The 22,646-nt window shown below is 38.9% G+C and overlaps 1 protein-coding gene across 1 annotated transcript in view; it reads left to right on the top strand.

The window, feature by feature from the left end:
* The first annotated feature begins 3,655 nt into the window (after positions 1-3,655).
* LOC124237626 (glutaredoxin domain-containing cysteine-rich protein 1) overlaps positions 3,656-22,646 on the top strand; it is a 111,594-nt gene continuing 92,603 nt past the window's right edge. Inside the window, exon 1 of the mRNA XM_046657491.1 lies at positions 3,656-4,072. Within this exon, the coding sequence (XP_046513447.1) occupies positions 3,671-4,072 (402 nt within the window). The 5' untranslated portion in view covers positions 3,656-3,670. The remainder of the gene's footprint in view (positions 4,073-22,646) is intronic.

The raw sequence follows: 22,646 nt of genomic DNA, 5'->3' as shown, positions 1-22,646 counted from the left end.
TATGATTATCAAGGATATATTATATATCAAGATATAAAACTTCTCACACTAGCAGATACTTCCTCATACTTGTGGTGGGCTGCTGTCCAGTCTGGTGGACTTTCAGTTCATCCTTGAAAGAGAGATGACTCTTAGCTAGGCTCATTATTTAAAAATATTATATATGCATATATATGCATGTATATAGGTACATATATATATACACTATATATATTTTTAATATACATATTTAAAATATCACAAAATTTCTTGTCATTCTAGTGAATTTTTTCTATTCTTCAAATATATTTATTGACTGTGGTCTTGTATAACCATTGTCTTGCCTTATTAAGGCTAAAATTAGTTATCTATCCACATGGTATATATGCACACCATCACAGACATTGAATAATGTGTTCCAGATACTTTGCAAGCACAACTTCCTGAGGTAGATATTGTTATCTCGATACTACTGTTGGGAAAATTGAAGATTTGGGTGGTGAAAAGAAGAGTCTCACTTAGATATGCTGGAATTGGAACCAAGATTCCTTTGACTCCAAAATCTTGCTTGTGCTACAGTACACTGTTTCCAACTCAAAAGCCTAGAAAGGTGGAGCTGGGGTAGATTATGTGGGGAGCTCAGGACAGAGAAATAATTTGGACAAACACAAAGTTTTGATTTGTATTTTTAAAGATTGTCGCCTGAGCTAACATCTGTTGCCAGTCTTTTTTTTTTTTCTTTCTTCTTCTTCTCCCCAAAGCCCCCCAATACATAGTTGTATATGCTAGTTGTGAGTGCTTCTGGTTGTGCTATGTGGAATGCTGCTTCATCATTACTTGATGAGCGGTGCCGTGTCTGTGCCCAGGAGCTGAACCAGTGAAACCCCAGGCTGCTGAAGACGAGCATAGGAACCCAACCAATCGATTATGGTGCCAGCCCCTGATTTTTTTCTTGATTAAGCTAATATCCCTGCCCTTCCCACTCATTACTGTGTATTCTGAAAGATCTAGACGTTTGGATGTAAAATTTCGTTGTTATTTTTCTTCTGCCCCAATAAATATTTCCTCACTTAAGTTCTCTTGTTGTATACTTTGACTATATACTCTTATACTTTGCCGAGTTAAAGCCACTTTATATTGTCACTTAGATATAGTTGACATAGTGCTCTCTCTCTCCCTCTTTTCCTCCCCCGTTTCTTTTTTGGCATTATATAGAATTCTCTAATGTTTGATTGCCAATTTGATTAGCCATGTGGTAGAGATTCTCATATTTCTCCATCTTTCTCTTCAGTGAGAGTTCTATAGGAAGAAAATATTCAGAATGAAAATTATCAATAGTGGTCATGGGGCCAGCCCAGTGGCACAGCAGTTAAGTTCACACGTTCCGCTTTGGCGGCCCGGGGTTTGCTGGTTCGGATCCCTGGTGCTGATCTATGCACTGCTTGTCAAGCCATGCTGTGGCAGACATCCCACAAATAAAGTAGAGGAAGAAGGGCACGGATGTTAGCCCTGGGCCAGTCTTCCTCAGCAAAAAACAGGAGGATTGACAGCAGATGTTAGCTCAGGGCTAATCTTCCTCAAAAAAAAAAAAAACACATAAAAAAAGAAAAAATAGTGGTCAAAGTTGGGAAAATATAACACCAATGAAACACTGCTTTTCAACTTGGCAAAGTAAAAAGTATTGAAAACTGGTAATTTTCAATGTTGGCATTAACAAGAGTACAGTAAAATAGTAACTCACATGCTAGTAGAAGTATAAATTATACAACTTTTCTCATAAGCAATTCACAGTTTGTATCAAAAGCTCTACATTTAAAAAAATTCTTGCCCCATTAACTTTACACAAAGGAATTTGTGCTAAAGAACTACTTAGATATATGTACACTGATTTATGAGCAAGAATATTCAGTACAGCATTTTTTTTACTAAATATTTTAAATAACTTTAACATCCAGTAATCCAGAAAGAGTAAAATAAAACATAGTATAGCTATTAGAAGGACTTTTAGTATATACGTTGAATTCATGTTTTTCAGAAATAAAGATATAAGAAATGACTCGCTATATAAATCTGAATGGAAAAACCAAGAAACTAAATAAGTGCAGTATGATTTTATATATGAGAGCACATTAGTCAAATTCTGTAATGATAGCTGCTCTAACAAACAGCCTTTAAACTTCAGTCTCCATTGCTTAACACAATACAGGCTTACTTTTGCTCATAGCATAGTCCATAGTCCAATTCAGGGTGGTGTTAGCTGTGAATTTCTCTGTGACTCTGACAAGCTCAGTATTTGGCTTCAACATTGCTGGGGTCTTCCAGATAGCAGGTGGGGAAGGAAGAGAAATAGCATGAACAAGGCACTGTCTCTGTCCCAACCACCTTAGTCCACAAATGATGCATGACTTTTGCTCACATCCCATCAGAAAACGCTAGGCACTTATTCCCTCTCCTCTTAAATGCAAGAGGCTGGGCAATGTAGTTCTGTGAGCATCAGAGCATCTCATCTTCATACAGACTGGAAGAAAATTCACAAAATTATTAATATCTCTAGTGATATTATTTGTGACTTTTTTTCAATTTTGTGCTATTCTCTGAATTTTATAAAATAAGTAAAAATTAAGTTCATAACCAGATAAAATTATAAACATTAAAAAACTTGACATGCATTGTGAGGGCCAGCTGCATATATGCTCCCTCTGGAGGTACAGACAGGTGGGGGTACTCCCTATAGTCTAAGTTTCAATATGGTCTTGTATCTTAAGAGGTTCTTCAAGTGTTTGCCAAAGTGACAGGAAATTCACAGGCACAGAGCAAGGAGGAAACTTCTCTATGCATGGGTGATTTGGATGGAGTATTTATCAGTGCTGATCACTTGGATTGCTTTGGCTGATCTGGCTGGCTTGGAGGATTTTCCATTCTTCCCTCATTGTTCCATATGTTTCCTTTCCAAAACCTTTCCCTCTGTGGAGGAGAACATTTTCTGCTAGCCGAAGTGGGAAAGCCACAAAGCCAAAGTTCTCTTTTGAGAGTCTGTTAAAAAGTTATTCTTTAGCAAAACTACTTGTACCTGAAGATGTAGATTGAAAATTCATCTTATACAATGTAGGTAAAGTGTAATTGATGCTTTAATAAGAACCAATATTGATAGCTTTATGCAGGGTTGTAGCATGCTCATTGCCCTTTATCAAGATTGCCCATTGAGAGAGAAAGACAGGAGAAACGAGCAATGTGAGAAGTCTGGGACCTCCCTTCCTACACAGTTGATTCCATATGTTATCTCTGGCCTCCACTCTGGACAATGAACTGTAAAGCTATTTCTGCTGCTAAGATCCTTTTCTCACTCACCATTGGCTTCAAAATTCGAGTCTTTCATTTCTTTGTTCTGTACTTATTTTCTGTTTCATTGCATGCCACTTTCTTGCACTTGTCCTGTTAAAGAATCTACCATGGCTAGTTAATATTTAAAGGCTGGGATCATTTTGCAGGTTTTAGTTTAAAGGTAACCATAGCACACACACACACACATTCATTATTAATAGCACAGATGCACTGTAAGTTCTTGGGAATCTTCTTTCCTTTCAATGTTAGTTTCGTGACTGCTGCTGTCACTAGAATTAAGCTCTAATATTGCCATGTGGCAGGTGAACTAACGTAATAGCAAGGGAATCCAGAATTATGTGAACTGTTTATGGGGGTGGATGTGACCATGCTAAAAAGGGAGACGAAACCAGAAAATGACAGGCCACGGAAAGTCCGGTTTCGGATCGCGTCATCTCACAGCGGGCGAGTTCTGAAGGAGGTGTATGAAGATGGGCAACCGGCAGGCTCTCTGGATTCTGAATGTGCCAGTATCTGTGGCATAGATGGACTAAGTGAGTCTGAGGGACAGCAAAATGGCCACATAGGATCAGAAGGTGATGAGCATGAGAATGACGAGGATAACTTGCTGGTGTTAGCAAGGGCTGCCAGTGAGAAGGCATTTGGTACAAGAAGAGTCAACATTTTAAGCAAAAATGGTACAGTGAGAGGCGTCAAATACAAAGTGAGTGCTGGCCAAGCTCTATTTAACAATTTACCCAAAGTATTACAGGTAAGTCATTGCACTTTGCTCCTTTTGAAACTTGTTCCTAACTCACCATCTCAACACCAGTCTGTTCTCCGGTTTAAGGCAAGCCTCTCTTATTCATGACTCCTACATACTTCATGAGTCACTCCCCCATCTAAGATATTGTCTCAACATCCATCGATTAAAAATAAGGTCATTACACTAAGCAAACTAGATTGACTTCTCAAAGTCAAATTTCTAACATTTAAGTGGTCTTTTCTTCCAGTATGTAATGACTAAGACAATATGTCTATTTCTTAGCCAAGAAAAAGACAGACTGTAGTGGTCAGAGCATGTGAGCAAAACTTAGAAGTTAATTTCTGGTTTATCATCCTGAAGACACCAGTTTAGCATTAATCATCAACTGTATAATATTTAAACTGGAAAAATTGAGTGCTGTGTTCAGTGGAGTTGGATTCAGCTGGAATATTAGGAAGATACAAAGGCAACCTTTGACTTTCTCCCATTCCTGCGGAGGTTGCCTGTTTCCTCTGAGGTGCATTTCTCCATTCATTTGCCCTTAAGGACTTTACAGCAGCACTTGAAAAAGTTATTCCTCCATATATGTACAGACTGAAAGCCAGATCTTATAGTAAAAAATGAGCCCTTAAAATGTGATAGATCCTGCACAGTAATGTACAAATGTATAATTCAGGTGCTGGGGTCTTTGGCAATGATCTAATATTAAGACAAGTTTTTGAAATTGCCTGGAAGCATTGGTAAATTGATTTTCTGTTAAAAACAGACATCGTTAATTCAGGATTGGAATTCATAATCACTATCATTAAGGTAGCAAACCAATATTTTTCATTGTAATACCATTTTATATCTTTTTCAATGTAAATAAAATGATTTCTTGTGATGAAATTATTCAGTGCCTTGATGTTGTGTAAGGATGCCAGAGTGGTGGGGAGAAAGGATTTTAATCAGTTAGTTGACTATTTTTCATTTCAAAGGAAGTATTTGGAAAGATTGCATCATGAGGATTTAAAAAAGAAATTAAAGGGCAAAAGCAGTTAAGATCAAAGGTTCTTTTCATATGTAGAACTTACCCGTGAAGGATTTCACAGATTGGGCGCTTGGGGGTAGGGAGCCAAAAAATCAGAAACTGATGATTATGTTTGACTAGGTTGGTAACATTTGTATAGATTTCTCAAGATGTGACTATTAGGTTGAGAGAATCTCAGTGGCCTCTGTGTTTCATCTGATGCAGAAATTGTTATTGCCAAGGTGTAGACCGAGACTCTGTAACAGTTAAATTTAAAAATGTTTGCATTCATTGTGATTAATTTAGCTTGTCGTGATTTGAATTGCTTTATGACTTGCAGGGTTATTTACAAAACTGCTGTACTAATTTTAGTACTTTGATTTGAATTCGTTTGTTCAAATCTCTCCAAAAACTATCATTTATGAGTAAATACCTTAAATCTTCAAAGTCTACAAGAGAAGAGCTTTTCCTCCCTATGGCTTTATTCTGATAGTGCTATAAATTCACAAATAGGAGACAGAGGAAATTCCAAAGTCAGATTTTTGTACTAGATTAAGTTACAACATTTACTGGGTGTTTTTTCTATGCATAATTCCATCAGCCCTTTTTTGAGAAAAAAATCCAATGAAACTGTCATTTTCTAATAATTTAACCTCATTCCATTTACCCTCTGCTTTAAGAGGACAATAATGGTTACTAGTAAACGTTCCTCAAAGTTTTTGATATTTAAGCAGTTTTTTTTCCAGCTAGTCCTTCTTTCTTTACAATATAGGTAATCAGCCCATGGGAGATATTCACAAGTTTTGTCCATCATCATTAGTTTGATCATCATCATCATCATCATGGGAATATTCTCTGATCTCTCTAGGACAAAAGATAAGGTAAAGGAGCTCCTACCTTGGATCAGAGCTGCCAATTGACTATTCTAAGTGGCCTCCATTCACATCATTGTGTGAACAGCACCTCTTGGAGTTGTTCAATACAGTCTACCTAGCATTATGTTGAGAGCTGACTTGGATGCTTGCTACTTGCTAAGGGATGTGTGTGTCATAAAGGGTGACATATGTCTTAGGCATATGTCTTAGGATGACTAAGTAAGTTCCCATAGGCATCCCAGCATGCAGTAGTAGAGAAGCCCCAGGGGCTAAAAGCAGAAGTTACCATTCGATTACTCCTATACATGGGTATGGGACCAGATGTGAGTCTTCCCTGGATGTCTGTATATTTTTCATATCCCTTGGAAAGTAAGGAGCAAGCTTAATAAGATGTAACTAGAATGTAGCAATTTCTCTCAGGGAGGAAAAAATGGAGGGTTGTATCTTGGATATTTGATTAAGGTTCCAAAGCACAGCCAATCTTACTGAAGGAAGGAACTGTGACTGAAGAAACAGTCAGGTCTTTCTCCCTATTTTAAATTACAAAATCTTAAAGCACTCAACTTGAAACTTGAGAAGAAACCTTAAATATAAAGAAAAACTTTCAAAGACTCTGTAAATCACTTTGCTTCCTCTCTATTAGTTTCCCATTCTGTTATTCCTGTCTCATAAAGCATTGACATATGCCTTGCAAAAATTTCAACTGTGAAGAGAATAGTCATTGAAACTATTTGCTTCAAACATTTTTACTTCTTAGCACCGCTTATTTAGAAAGTTGTCTATAAAAGGGATAGTAGAATAAATTTCTATTTCATTTGTCAATTAATTTGCCCTACAGAATTCTGGGTAATTGAGGATGTTCAATATTAATCAAGGTTGTTAAGGGTCTTGATAAACCAGGAGGCAGAGAGAGAAAGATCACCTGGATGCTCAGGTGGACCGTGTAGAGAGTGGTTCCTTGGTTCCTTGGTGAATCACTCAAAGGCCTTGAGCTGGTCTACATTATGGCTCTTCAGATCCAGGTGCTTGACTTTTTCTTCTCTTCCAGAGGTGACAAGAATATAATGCTCAAGAGAGGCCAATTTGGAAATCTGAAAACCTAGAATCTAGTCATGGCCCGGAAATATGCATTTATTAGAAGCTGTTTAGGTTGTTCTTATATATATTAAAGTTTGAGAATTATTGACATAGACTGTAAAAGGGAAATTCATCTAGTTCCCTAGAGTTAATAAAAATCTTCCATAATGTTCTTATGTCTTCAGTATTTAACGAGGAAAATGAAGATGATATGTATTGATCTATGACTTTTGCTTCTGATTAGGTTAGATCACCAGGAGGGTCTTTCCTGAGCCAAAGATGGATCCTGACAGACATGTTTCCTGTTGGTATCCTAATGCGTCAATTAGTTGGTTTAGGAACAGGCCCAGAAATCCTACCAGTACACTCTGATGTTCGTGTTCTGTTTTAGTTCTCTTTAAGAAATTCTGTTGTAAGTAAGGCTATTTCTATCTAGGTAAATAATTTTACTCCTCATGACTTAAAAATTTTAGAAACGAATTATTATTTATTTAAAAAAATTATTCACTGTTATCTCATGCAAGACAAATTACAAAACCACTGTATAGCTCATGGCTTTCATCACCCAGTTTGCACGATTGGATTTGAGATACACCTTACTCTTAGCAGCAACATTATTTCCAAAGTCTCTTGGAGTGGGTCAATGATGCAGATAATTAAGATCATTAATTTTTTTCTAATTTATTCTTATGGGATTAAATTTCAGACGGTAGTCATTTCTTGACCTTATCTTCAACCTTTTAAGTTGAAGCTATTAGAATCTTCTAATGTAGTTTCCATAATTTTTATTTTCCCTCTTTCTACAAATTTAAAATTACTATATTAGAGAAAAATAGATTCAAAGAAGGAAAATGATTATAACACCTACTGTAATTTGGTGTCTCCTTTCTAAGGGCTCAAATATAACGTATAACCTCCGTCTATGTATGTACATGCGTGTCTCTGGTTAGTGTCTTTGTATTTATGAGCATTCTAACATTGCAACACAAATAAAATAATGTAAAAATAACGCATTTGCAGAACAATTTACATTATGTAAAATTTTTTAATATATATTGTTTAACTTAATTGTACCCCAAATTTTATGAAATAAGCAGGAAAATTATTATTATTCTTACTTTCAGATAACTGAGTGTCAGAGAAATCGATTGTCTGGATCAAAACTAATAATACAAGAACTCTGCTTTTTGCTGTTTTGGTTTTTAAAAGTAAAATGCTCTGTATAAAAATTCCCAATTTTAGCTTTCGAAATGCTATGATGACAAATACGGATATTTATAGGAGTAAATATATCGTGCTTTGATATAGTCTGGTCTTTTGAACTTCAACATTTGGTTAGCAGATTTTAAAGTCTGTCATTTATCCAATGTTTGATCTTCATCTAGAAAAGGTTTTTCTGCAGAGTTAAATAGCTTCTATTCAGTTTTAAATTGTACTTCTAAAATTTATCAAAACATAATTTCTATCACATTATTTGATTAAATTGCCACGAGATTGCAAAGGTTGAGACTGGAAGGGGATGATGTGGTTAACTCAAGGAAGGCCACTGCTCGATGTTGTTTATTAACTTCAGGATGGATGGTTATTAATAGAAGTTTCTGGCCATATTTATTATCTATCCATGGTTCACTGAATCTAGCTTTGGCAGTAGAAAAATATTTCAGTGAAAACGAGGCAATACTTTTGATGACTGTTTGGTCCCAGTGGGTTTATTTGGGCCACTCCGGAAAAACAATAACAGTATGTACGGAATGCCAGGCATTGTTCTCAGTATTTATGTGCACTGACGTATTTATTCCTTATAGCAACACCATAAGGTAGTAACATTATTAATCAACTAATTATAATTTGAGTTTTTCTGTATATGAAATATTAAGTTGGAGGATTTATTTATGTAGTTTTTTACTGAGGTAACATTGGTTTATGACATTATATAGATTTCAGGTGTATATCACTATATTTCGATTTCTGTGTAGACTTTGAGATGGCAGCCAACTGTGAATCGCCGAGGCTAGGATGTGGATTTTTCCTAAGCAGAGGTATATTTCTGCCTCTTGCACGTCTGTCAGTGTTGTCTCTTGTTGTGGGTTTTTTAAAAATCTGGTTTCCAGATCTCTCTCAGAGGAAATTGTTTCACAATTATTGATTTGTTGTGTCTGTGGGGGGAGTTGAGTTCAGAGTCCTCCTATACTGCCATCTTCCAAACTCTCCAAGTTGAAAGATTTAAAATCTCATTTATCCGGAGAAATTCTCATGTAACGTTCTATTAAAACAAGCATCCTAATGCAAATATTGCATTTTTAGCAATCAGCAAGTAGGCAAGAAACTCTAGGATTTTTGATACAATTACAAACAATGCAAGAAATTACATTAAGAAATTAAGTGACTTGTCATCTAAGAAGCAGAGGAAAGAAAGCACCAAAAATAAGTTGGTACTACTGATATATTATTTGTGTACGATTAAAGAATTGCAGACTGATAGCCCTTGGAGTCCTGTGACCACCTTCCACATGCCATCCCTTTGCTACTCTTTGACACAGCATTTGACACTAATACTAATTAGGACCTCAATACATGTTCTTACTTTGAGTTAATGAATTAAGTGATGTTCTCTTAGACAGTGGCTATTTTCCCCTTTTCAATCTCTTTTGGGTTTGGAGATTTACCATGCTGGATAGGAATGGAGTTTGCATGGTGAAGTGTTGGTAGCTTGCTCCATTCAACTCTTTCTGTTGTGGGTTATCTTCAATATTCATTCAATCATTCATTTAATAACCATTTACTGCATATCTATTATGCAGTAGGCATTATGCTAGATAACATGATGAATAAAGCCCAGTTTCTGCCTTCATGGAATATTCAGTAGTGTGTTGTGAATGATTGTGTAGAGGAATTCCTGGAAGAATTCAGATACGACACTTGACTTTGTTTCCCCTCTCCAGAGGCTCCTTTTCTGTTTTCTTTTTGGCCTAGCATAGTCTCTGCCAATCATTCTTCATTTCTCAAATGCTTATATTCTTTTCCATTTAGTCTTTCTCTTATTAGACCATGATTATATGGAATCCTTTTCTTCAGCATTTTTTGCTTGCTTTCTTGATTTAGTTCTGTGTCTAGGTCCCCAAACTGAAGAGTATTTTGTATCTTGATCCTACAGGTCTCCAGAAGTCAGTAATGGTGACTCTGACCATGAGCGCTGACATATCCACATTCTGTGAATCCTATTAAAATTTTCTCTCTTTAATTCAATGAATATATAAATTGGAATATCTCTCATTCTCCCCTATTCATCAGAACCCCTGTATCATCATGACATTTTAATTTGTGGAAGCTTGTGTTTAATTGCTTGAAGCTTAACCCTATGAATCTGTCTGAATTCTGACTTTAGAACAACATGCTGAGCAATCCCACAGATTCCACAAGATGACTTGAAACTGCTTAATGAACTCTTAATGGCAGCCTATGGTTACCACATAATTAGGGAATTAGCACCTGATGTTTCCAAACTTTATAAAAGCAATATAACAGTAGGACTAGACAAACATTCTTTGGGTGGCCTGCTCAAGCTTGCAGAGTTTCTGATAGTTTCTCTGAAACCCAGTATTTTGAATTTTGCATAAAAACAATAAATACATTTACTAGTCTGTAAGTTACACACTTTAGAAATATATCAATCACTCAATCATTATCACCTGAAGGGAATTTAAGATTATAAACAGAATAAAATGTCATACAGAAAGTTTTGGTTAAAGGAATTTATTTATGTGCATAAATCTACTTAACGAAGATATAAGATCTCTTTGCTTAATTTTATTTTTCTAATAATTCGTTATCTCACCAATTGCTGACAAATTATTTGTGTCTCAGAACGTTTCATTAAGAGGAAAGAAATAGATCTACATTTTGTTCATGTTAAAAGAACAAATTATAGGTATATTCCTTATTTTATGGATTCTTAAACAATAAAATTAGTCCATGAAAGAATTAAGTTGCTTCGTTTCTGTATCTTATATGTAACTAATGGTATGGAATTAAAGATCTTTGTTATATGAAAACTCTGAAAGCTCGACTAGTCCACAAAGTGGCCAGAGCAGTGAAAGCCAAGGTATTGATCTGCAAGAGACAGTTTTCATTTGAAGAGAAGGCACTGGGGAATTATTCTCTAACAGGTCAGTGGAAAGAGAATCGGGAGAAAGAGTATCAAACCAGTGGAGACGAAATGAGAGTCTTCCTAGGAAGAGAAGAGTTGGGTGGCTATGACCATAGAGGAAGGTGGTGGGTCTAGAGATTGGGGGAGGGGGCTTCATGGATTAGAGCACAGTCAGCAGGAGAAACTGCGGGCAATGCTGCCCACGAGTGGCCCAGAAGCAGCCCATGCTGGCAGAGCACCTATCCTTCCCTGTGCATTACCTTTGGTGTGGAGCCAGGCTCACATATTCTTTCCTGGCTGTCTCATGAGCACCTTCCTTTGACAGCTATCAGCACATTGCTTGTGAACATCTGGCAGAAACGATGCCCTCTCATGCCCCAAGATTCTGCTGAACTCCTTCCAAATTGTCCTAAATAAATACTCCCCTTTTCAACGACACAGGACTCATGATTTTCCCCAGAAATAAAAAGCAGGGCCTTTGCCATTCAAATTAATCATGATGGTTATGTGAAACATAAAGCCTGCAATATCCATATTTACGAAGGACTGAATGATGACAATTACTCACTTACTGTATTAGTTTCCTGTTGTTGTTGAAACGAATTGCCACAAACTTAGTGGCTTAAAACAACAGAAATTTATCCCTTTACAGTTCTAGAGGTCAGAAATCTGAAAGGAGTCTTATGGGGCTAAAATCAAGGTTTCAACAGGACTATGTTTCTTCTGGAAGTTTTAGGGGAGAATATGTTCCTTGACTTTTCCAGCTTCTAGAGGCTGCACATTCCTTGGCTCATGGTCCTGCATCACTCTAACCTCTGTTTCCATTGTTGCATTTCTTCTAACCCTCTCACCTCCCTCTTTCCCTTATAAAGACTTTGGTGAATACATTGAGACCACGGAGATAATCCAGGCTAATCTTTCTATCTCAAGATCCTTAATGTAATCGTGTCTCAAAATCCCTTTTGCCATTTAAGGTAACATATTCGCAGGTTGTGGGGATTAGGACATGGGCATTTTTGAGTGGCTAATAGTCTGCCTAGCACACCTGGCAGGTATGGTAAGCTTGTTTTGTCTATGAGAAAACTAGGGCCTTGCAGTAGATAAATTATTGGATCCATTTTTCCATTTCCCTGTTAGGAGTATTATACATTGACACACTTTTTCCATGGCCCTTTTGAGGACAGGAGTGTACTTCTAAAGCCTTTGACTTTCATCCTGGCCACGTGATTCCCTTTGGATAATGGGTTGGTAGTGGGTGTGGCACATGTGGAGGCTTGAAATATGCTTGCATGGTTGGGTTTTCCCTCTTGTACACCTTCCATCTCCAAAAGAAGGACAGGCTGCAGGAGGTTGACTGGTCCCAGAAGAGTGAGAGATGCAGAGAACAGGCCTGGACCCAACTGACAGTTTGAAGCCAAAGCCTGAATAGCTTAGCCTAGATCAGCCGATTGCTAGCCAACCCTCAGACTCATGAGTGGGCAATAAATGCTTAAGGTTGCATTCCAATCAGTTTGGGGTTGTTCATTAAGCAGCAGAAGAAAACTGCTTGAAGCTCACAGATATCAAGTACCTTGCTCAAAGTCACATGATGTTAAGTGATACAACTTCCAGAACATTTGACTCCAAATATTGGGCTCTTAGCCACTAAGCAACTAGTGTCCAAACAACCACTTATCAGATGCCTGAATTTTCTCTACAATATCCCTGCCAAGGCCTTATCAAGCCTTTGGTGGGGATTTTTAGGGACAAGAGATTTAGGGTCTTTGGCAGGACTGGGTGTCAAGTCTTCTCACCATCCTATGGATATTGACCTACTGAAACTGATCGTACTAGGATACAGTGAAGACAAAATGTCATCCAATTCTATGAATGCAGCTAAAGATTAAATTAATATTTTTGGTGGCCACATCACACTGTATGATGTTGGCTTGTTGATTCATTTAAACATATTTTCTCAATCAAGAGATTCATGAGGTTAAAACTTTCAGTCCCATAAAACATCAATTTTTCATTTAATGTAGTAATATTTTGTTAGTTTCCTTTCTGCATATATGTACAGGGCTCTATATTCAACAAAATTTAATTTTATTGTGTTAGTCCAGGCTGTTAACATCCTTTTGGATTCCGGTTTTGTATCTCACTGTACCTTAGTACCTTATTAAGTCAATGGAACAGTTTTGATCATGGCAAATTATCAGCATGGAATAATATCAAGTGAGTAAAAAAATGTATTTAAAGGAAATAAATATCCCTAATAAAGTGGCAAGTATATTTTAGTAAGTATTGGAAACCAATAAAGTTAAACTAGTGGTCTTATTCTAACACAGAAAGAGGAGGGAGGCAAATGATGTGTAAGTGGTTGTGACACAAAGTATGTCAGCCTCAGAGGACTCCATGGGTTTCCTCTTATTAGGTTCTTTAAGAACGATCCTTGTACATTACTCTTATAGTGACAGAAACTCTTCTTTAGGAAGGGCGTCATTTGTCCCCAAGGGGTCATGCATCCTAATCCCTACAATCCGAGAGCAATAACTGTGATCTCTGGGAAGCTGATAGCTTGTAGTCATGGCACGAACATCGTATGTTGAGTCAATTGAATCGACACTCAGCAGTACTGGGCTTCTAGAGTCACGGAGCTTCATTCACGGTCAAAGGAAGCAGCAGGAGCCTGAAGGCTGAAGGTTTGTCTCTCTGAGTGCCTGGTGCTTTTAACTGCAAGTCGAATGCATACAGTTATGCACATTTTCAGTTAAAAGAAAGTATTAGAAATTCTATTACCAGGACAACACAAAGAAACTAACCATCCCTTACTGAGGGTACCACCTCTCTTTCTAACCACATAGAAAACTAAACAATGGAACTTGGGAACCCAGCTTCATAGAGTCTCTTAATCACAGCTGTCAGGACTTTTCCAGTAATGGTGGAATTTCCCTTTATGTATATCTATATGTCTATATCTATATTTATTTATTTTTTCCTTCTTCTTAGTTTCTGCTTATTTCAGCATCCTCCAAGGCCAGTGCTGCCTGCCTCAGTTACTCAGTTACAAGTCAGCCTTCTCAGGGAGTGTTTTTTATGTTTCTGTGAAAGATTTCTGGAGACAAAACTGTACCCCCAAAGAAGTGGCTTGATGGTGGGAGCTTATGAGAACTGAAGAAGAGTCAAAGCTTGTGTTGGAAATTGGGTAGCTGCCTGCTCAGCCTGCATAACAGCCCCTTCCTCTCTCATTCCCTTCTCTTCTTTCTGTTGGAGGTATAAATGTGAGGCATAACTGACCACTACAGAAAACATCATTTGACTTGATTTTTTCCACATCAGATTAAAAGTGACTCTCGGCTCCTATTTGTAAGGGAGTACAGGAAGTTCTATATTAGTTATCATTGGGACTCTTTTCCCTACTCATTGTCAAAACACTGCAGGTTTGCAAGGGGCCAGAAAACCTAGAGATGGTCCTGGTCTGTGCATCCTAGTAGCTCCATCTTTACGCTGCACTCCAGCCCGTGATGCTGCACCCATCCTGCAGGCAGCTCACGAGGCCCGTCACGCAAGTCCTCTCTCAGAATGTCCAATTTTACGTCTTCTGATTCTTGGAACTACCCAACTTCATCATTTTTATGTCCACGTTCTTGAAAACATAGCTCTATCAATTATTAACAGGGGCAAGACTCAAGTTTCTAAGAATCAAAGCCCCACTTTTCTTTGTGAGAGAAAGAAGAGACAAATACCATAATTCTCTAATAGTGTCTTAAACGACTTTACGTTCTTTTTCTCTCCATTAATGGGTAAGAGCACTATTCTCTGGAGGGAGATGACCTGGTTTTAGATACAGAGTCTGACATGTCCTGGGTGGGTGTTCTGGGGAAATTTACTGAACTCTTGTAAACCCCAGTTTCTTCATCAGTAAAGAAGGGATAATGACAGTATTTCCTATGAAACAAATGAACTATGGAGTATAAAGCATTTTGCACAATGCCTAGCACATTGTAAGTGCTCAATAAATACCATTATTATTTTTATTATCCATCCCTCAAGTGAACTGTGAATTTGTTATTGCTAAGTACTCTGCTAGGCAATGAGCCTACGAAGATGAATAAAGTGTGGTTTCTATCCTCAGAGGAGCTGAATTCTTCCTTATGAGGAGGACAAACTCATAGTTACTGTTAAATGTGATAAGTACTCAGGAGTTTACTGGGGGACAGAGGCAGGACATCTGACCCAGTTCTGTAAATCTTATAGAGATCCTGTTCCCTACATGTAACGTCTTTTGAAACTAGGGCTATGTGGGAAGTCCTGGGCCACTCCTTAATGCAGTAAAAGTACTGCAGGCTTTATTGGTAGCACTCACTTCCCTTTGGGAAATCTCAGCTGCTGCCTCTAAACTTAGCTTAGCCTTTGCCACACACACCTGTTTTCCTGAGGCGGATTCCTCTGTTCAAGATCCTCTCTTGGCTCCAGCCCCTACCTGGCCCTTTGTTTTGGATTCTCTAGTTTTAAGCTCCTGTGGCTACTTGGCCACATGTTTGCCAGCCTGGCTCTGCTGCACTTGGCTCTATACCTGTGAGCTCAGCCAGCCACCCACGTGCCTTCTGTCTGAGCATTCCTCTACATCACCTGTCGTCCTGAAAGCCTGGCTTGCTCCTTCTGGGTAGACGTAGACTCTGTCTCTTCTTTAGTAATAGCCTGGATTGACTTGTTTTGCTTTCAACCCTAATCAGGGAATTATTTATGTCTACATGGGTTGTGCTTGGCTATAAGCTACAGAGTAGACTACTAGACATGGCTTAAAATACACAGACATTTATTATATCAATTAAGAAGAAATTCAGAAAAGGCTATTGCTGAGGTTGTTTGGTGGCCTGATAATCTGATCAACAACCCAGTTCCTGTTCTGCTTTGTCATCCTTAGCTTGTTTGTGATGTTCCATCATGGATTCAAGATGGCTGCCATAGCTTCAAGCCAGGCCAGAGTCCAAAACAGAAAGGGAGGGGGAGCACAAAAGAACATTCTTTGTAGGTGTGCCTCTTCTATCATAAAGGAAAAGAAAATTCCAGAAACTTCCCAGAAGCATTCTCTTACATATCATCCATGAGAATAGGGTCTTATGGCCATTCCTTGTTGTAACAGGAGGCTGGGTATGTGAGTATTTGGCATTGCTTCTATGGCAGAAGAGAGCATGAGCATGGGCTTGTAAACAGCTGTTGGATAAGTAAGCAGAAGTGCCTGCCACACCATTATCCAAGAACTTAGATAAGACAATTTTTATTTTATGCAATTGAACCCACATTGGATCATGCTACTTCAATTACAAAATCACATTATCAGTGATTATATTTCATATCTTGTATACGTTTATTTTGCCTGTCCTTGTTTTTTCCTGTCTTTACAGGTTCATTTCTTCCTAATTTTGTTTTCAGTATTCGTTCCTTTTGATTTCTGGGTACCATCCATATTTTCTCAGGCCTAGAGCTTTTTACCTGATGGGTTTAATTATTCTAACACTAGAACTTCAGAAACTTCAAGTGACATTAGGGATGGTAAACAATTTATTATTAACAAACAGCAGTAAAAATGGAAGTGTATTAGTTATGTATTATATCTATAGTAGCGCACTAATTGTATAATTAAAAAAGGTGCATGCCACATTTGACTTAAACTGAGCAATCTAAAGCAGAAAAGAACTTCCCCCAAACAGTCCGTGTTGCTTCATTTTTTCCCTTCTGCTTGCCTACGTTAAATCAAAAACAAAATAAAATACAAAACCCAATGACCACAGAGTCTCGGCAATCATCCCCACAGCTTCTTCTTTCACTTCTGGCCTCGGAAGCCAATCCCCTCAGGGGCTCCGCAGTTGGCGAGTGGAACTCATTTCACATTAGAGGAGAACAATGATGGAAAAGCTCTCCACATGCAGAGCAGGGCAGACCCTCTCTCAGCAAGCCTTTTAGCAATGCTGCGCCAGCTTTCCTGTTCAGTAGTCATAAACAAGCTTTTAAAAAATATTACTTAAAAGAACACTATTAGTATTAGTAATAAGAGCAACCCTTTATTGAATGCCTACATGGGACAGAAATTATCTTAGGTACCTTTCTTACAATACTGTTTCTTTAATCCTTACAGCAAATTTGCAAGGTGGATATTAACTTATTTTACATGATATAAGCTGACAACAGCCCGATGTGATTTAAAGAACAATGAAAAAACATTTGTCTCCAAATATTTTGGCCTTTATTTCGATCTGCTGCCTGAAATTCTTTGTATTATTTTCTCTACTCCCCTACTCTAGAGATCTCCTTTGTCTTAAGTTGGGTTTGCTAGATGCAGAACCTGAGAGTGGATACTTGTGAAAGTGATTGAATAAGGGAGCGCTCTCAGAAGAAAGAGAGAGAAGGAAGCACATCAGGGTGGGGGAAGAAAGCCAAGCAAGGGAGTGATCTTGGCTAGAGACCAGCTTCAACCTGGACACTTGCAATACGAACTGTACCATGGATTGGTTCTCACCTTATAGCAACAGCCTGGGATTTTTTAAGCCTGTGTTAGTCTGTCATTGGCCGTTGGCTGTCCGTGTGTGTGTGTGTGTGTGTGTGTGTGTGTTTATGTCTCTCTGTGTCAAGGCGTCATCCATTCTGCTGAGACATTTATCCAGAGAAGGGAGAAGCTGTGAGTTTTTAGCAGCCAATGTTCACAATAGCTGGGGGTGGGTCAACCAGCATTGTGAAAGGAGTCTGGGAGCATCCACTACAGTCCACCTCTTGCACTGTTCAGATTTACTTGCTTCTCCCGTTAGATTTAGTCCATCCAGGCACAGCCTTGCCACAGTTAGTGGGGTCACTTGAAGCCCCACACCCTGGCAGGCTGTGAAACGATAACTGATGCTTATTTTCTGCTTCATTTACTGTCCACTGTAGACCCTCCTCCTTCTGGCTAGCACTTCTGCTCATCCAGGTGGCTTGCATGTTTAGGTGACTCATATCCTCAGTCCCCGTGGAGTCTGAGCCTCTGGCCACTATGCCCACATCAGGCAGTGTTGCTATACTTGCCCATTTACATTTAAAACCAAGTGAGGGGCCAGCCCCATGCCTGAGTGGTTAAGTTCACACGCTCTGCTTTGGTGGCCCAGGGTTCGCTAGTTGAGATCCTGGATGCAGACCTAGCACTGCTCATCAAACCATGCTGTTGAGGCGTCCCACGTAGAAGACCTAGCATGACCTACAACTAGGATATACAACTATGTACTGGGGCTCTGGGGAGAAAAAAATAAAAAATAAAACCAAGTGAGTATCAACGCAGGTACCTGAATGCCAAACATATTTTCTATCTGCCTCTAATACGTAGAGGCAGTTCTACTCCTTGAGACAATCAGGTCAATTACCCCTGCCAGTACGGAAATCCCTTTTTGTGCCAGCTGGCTTACCAACATGATGAACCCAAGGTGATCAGATGTCAACTTTAGCTTTAAGTTTAGTGGCCCTCTTACTGTGTTGCTTGGTGGAAGTACTCCTTTCTGGGATGAAGGACTTAGACTAATAATGCCTAAAGTTGCAGGGATGGAAAGTACAATTCCCCAAGGGGGCGACTGGGAGTAATGGTGAATGGGATCATTCTTACATCTTCCCATTGGTTCCTGAGCCCATGAATTCTAGCTATTGGCAATATAGCACCGTATAATGACCACTGATTTAAGGTATAAGTGGCAGCCTGAAGAATGATGCTCCTTTCTTACAGGTGTCATATCCAAGGTGATGCATCAGCTATGCCAAGTTGCTACTATAAAGCTTATCAGGTGGTAGGTTATGGATGGTGTGGTAAGTGGTAGGGCCAGCGCTCCTTCTTGTTCAAGTAGCTTACCTGAGCTCTCTGAACCTGCTTGAGCCTGATCTTAGAGAAACCACTTTCATTTTATGATGAATTGCTTCCAGACCTACCTTACCTTATGACTTTATGGTGTGATAGTATACATCAGATGGGTACTGACAGGTAGTTGTGATGGTCTGGTAAGGTAGATGCTCACTTTCTACCAGGGCCCAGGCCATGCCAGAAGTTACTTTTCAAATACTGTGTAGTTATCTCCTGCATATGGCATGGTTTTGATCCAGAACTCTAGGAGCTGTTGCTGTCTTCCTTACTGAGGCTGGCCAGAGATTTGATGTCGTGCCCTTCTCCACCACTGATAACTCTAGTAACCTGAGATCTGCTGGGTTGTGTGAACCACACTTCAGGGTTGGCACCTCAGTCTGCAGCTGTTGCAAAGCCCTTCTTTTTGTGAGCCTTACTCAAAACTAGCTACCTTCTGTGCCACTTAGTAAGTGGATATGCATCCCCTAAAACCTGAAGAAGCCCACCAAACACTGTGCTTCTTTCTTAGAAGTAGAAAGTGTTATACAATAATTTGCTTTCCTTTTGAGAGAAGGTTCCAACATGCCCCAGACCATCAGACTCTTAAATAATTCACCAGGGTTGCAAGTTCTTAGATTTTTCTTAGGATCTCTATGGAGTTTCTCTCCCACATTCTGAATCACACGTGTCTTACATCCAGACACTTAGTATTTCTTGCTCATCAGGTCTTAATATGATGATGTTACTAATACTGGTGGACACCAGTGTGAGGTTCTGTGTAGTGTCATAATTGGCTGCCCTTTCCCTCTTCCAGTCTCCTGGATGAAGTGGCTCCCATTCATCTGGGGGAGCAATTCTCTGTCTGGAGGAAGAGGCAGCTGAGAACAGTTAGAAGCCACCACTCACAACCGCTGAGGATAGTGTGCAATACTGGGGAAAGGAAGGAAGGGTTGTGGACATACACCACAGCATCCACTACACCCTGTAAACATAAAATGACGCTATCTGGAGACAAGGGAGGAGTGGTGGTGAGTGGGGAAGGGCTCAAAATTCAAGATACGAGGCTCTCATTAAAGCATTGCATTGAAAAGCAGTGAAAGGCAGTTCCATTTCAACAGAGAGAAGAAAGGAGAGCCTTGGTTGCCAGAGTTCTGAGTAGCCAGGGACCTCTCCAGTGGGAAGTGGCAGTGGTGGAGTGGAGAGAGGGTTGTTAAATAGTCAGAAAATTTGCAAGTTAGTTAAGCCCTTGGCATTTGAAATGGACCATGGTGGGAGTATTCCCACCACAGAAATCAGCAAATACTATACATTAGGGCTTTTTTCCTCCCTCTGAAAGTAGTTTACCAGCGCATCACTGCTGCTGAAAAGTTTCTGAAAAGAACATCAAAATAGGCAAAGATGAAGAGCAAGAGAGCCAAAAACACTCCCCAAACTCTACCTACTTAATGATTTATCCTGGAGCCAGAGCTATCCCTGTGCACATTTTCCTTTTCCTAAAATGCAATCAGAAAGTGCCATCTGGTTAGCCACTTTTTAAGGTCATTAGTGTTATTTTCTCATTAAAATCCATTTACTCTCTGGGTTTGCTTAGTAACTTCGTGTTGCCATAGACATGAAGAAACTTCCTATTTCATTTTCCAGCCTCCAGGCTTGCCTCCGGTAGATCCCTTCCTCTTACAACTGAAAATCTAATCATGTTCCTCCCCTAAAAACAAACCAATGATTCTCTGCAGCATTTACATATAAAATCAAACTTCTTGTCCTGGTGTATGAGCCTGGGTTTCTCTCAAAAGCAGAATGTGAAATAAGGACTCGAGTGCAGGTCGTTTACTGGGGAGCTAATCTCAGGGCAGGAGGGAGAGATGGACGAAAGTAGAAGAGGGAAGGAGATACAGTCAATACGAAGGTGCATTGATTACTGCCATGGGCAACTTCCTTCCATCTTGGATCCTCTTGGGGCCTCTGAGGAGTGTCTAAGATGCCTTGCAGAATCCACACTAACAGGGAGAAGCATTTGTGGACTCTTTCCCCTTGGTAGGGGTTGACCCAAAAGATCTCTATCCTCCCCAATTTCTGGGCTACATATGCCTGGGAGCTGAGTAATATTCTTCCAATGCCCCACACTGAGGATTTGGAGAAAATCCAGAGCAGAAAGCAAAAGATGCATAGCACAAGCTTGAGGTGAGTTTCTATCTGTATAAAATGACCTGAGGCTCATATAAAATTGTTTCTTGAAGCTGTGGTTGTGAGGCAGAACAAAAGAGGCAGCTGTTACACATGGCATATAAAGCTCTCCGCTATTTTCCATTTTACTCTTCCAGTCTCATCCCTGGATATGCTATCCCTTATGGCCCGTACATACCAATACAGGTACCCTAACCATACTCTGCCATTTTATATAACCTGAATTTTTTTCTTTTTTTTTTGGTACCTGCTGATTTCTTGAAGTGCTGCCACCTTCTTCTCTTGGTTAACTCAATCTTTTAAGCTAACCTCAGAAGTGACTCTTTCCTGGAAGCTTCCATACTTCCCCAAGTTAATGTTAAATGCCTCTATAGCTCTTGAAACACCCTTATTATAGCTCTGCTAGAGCCCTTATTACAACACACTGTACCTCTGACACAGAAGTCTGTTTACTACCCCGCCTTCTGCATGGGTCTACTGTAAGAGACTCTATTTTAAGTTTCCATATCCTGAGTGCCTAGCATAGTACTTGGATACATAATAAATGTCCCATAAATACTTGTGGACTAAATGAATGAGTACATATTGATCTTGCAGTGGACTTCTTTTACCAAAAAAGAAAACATAATCTAATTTAAGCCCATTCCAAAACAATTGAAATATAGATATATTTTGAAAGATGCCTACTAGGTATCCAAATACATCTCTGAGATATAAATATATATAAATATATGTAGAGAGAGGTAGGTCTCATATATATAATCAACAAAGCAATAATAATGAAACTGTAAGAAAATCAAGCAATAAATCAATAATAATGAACATATGCTTTCTACTCATAAGAATTAGCTTAGCTACAGACATATAACATGATGGATAATAATAAAAGAAGGGAAAATAATACACTGAGATATGAAATATTATAAGGTAGTATGAGTGAATAGGGAAATAACTAGCAGGAAATATGTTTGCTATGATATCAGAGCTCATAGAGATCTTCTGAGGACAGAAGAACAAGCAGATAAGATCTGAACTAGGCAGTATGTGTCATGGTTTGCAGCAGTGACTCTGGAAAACAACTCTTAGGTTCAAACTCCTGGGTCACATATCATGCATTAGCTGTGTAATCTTGGGAAAACTTTAGTTGTTTTATCTATAAATTGGACTTAGTAATTATACCTAATTCATGTGGTTACTGTGAGGATTAAAATAATTAATACAACAGAGACTAGAGCAGTGCCTGGCATACACACTTCCATTATATATGATATGCTTACCTTGAAAAATGAAGAGGTTAGTCTCTTAGCAGAGACATAAGATATGTTTGGGAGCCAGGCATTAGTTTATTTGTGGCAGAGATTTATGTGGGGAAATGGTGGGAGCTAAAACTGGAAAGCTGTTTTGGATTCTTAGTGAGGACCCAAAAAGTCAGCTCTAGCCAGCAGTGAGAACAA

The sequence above is a fragment of the Equus quagga genome, chromosome 3 (genome assembly GCF_021613505.1).
Source record: "Equus quagga isolate Etosha38 chromosome 3, UCLA_HA_Equagga_1.0, whole genome shotgun sequence".
NCBI classification, from domain to species: domain Eukaryota; kingdom Metazoa; phylum Chordata; class Mammalia; order Perissodactyla; family Equidae; genus Equus; species Equus quagga.
The sequence above is the reverse complement of the archived record's forward strand: the minus strand, read 5'-3'. Positions and strand labels throughout refer to the sequence as shown.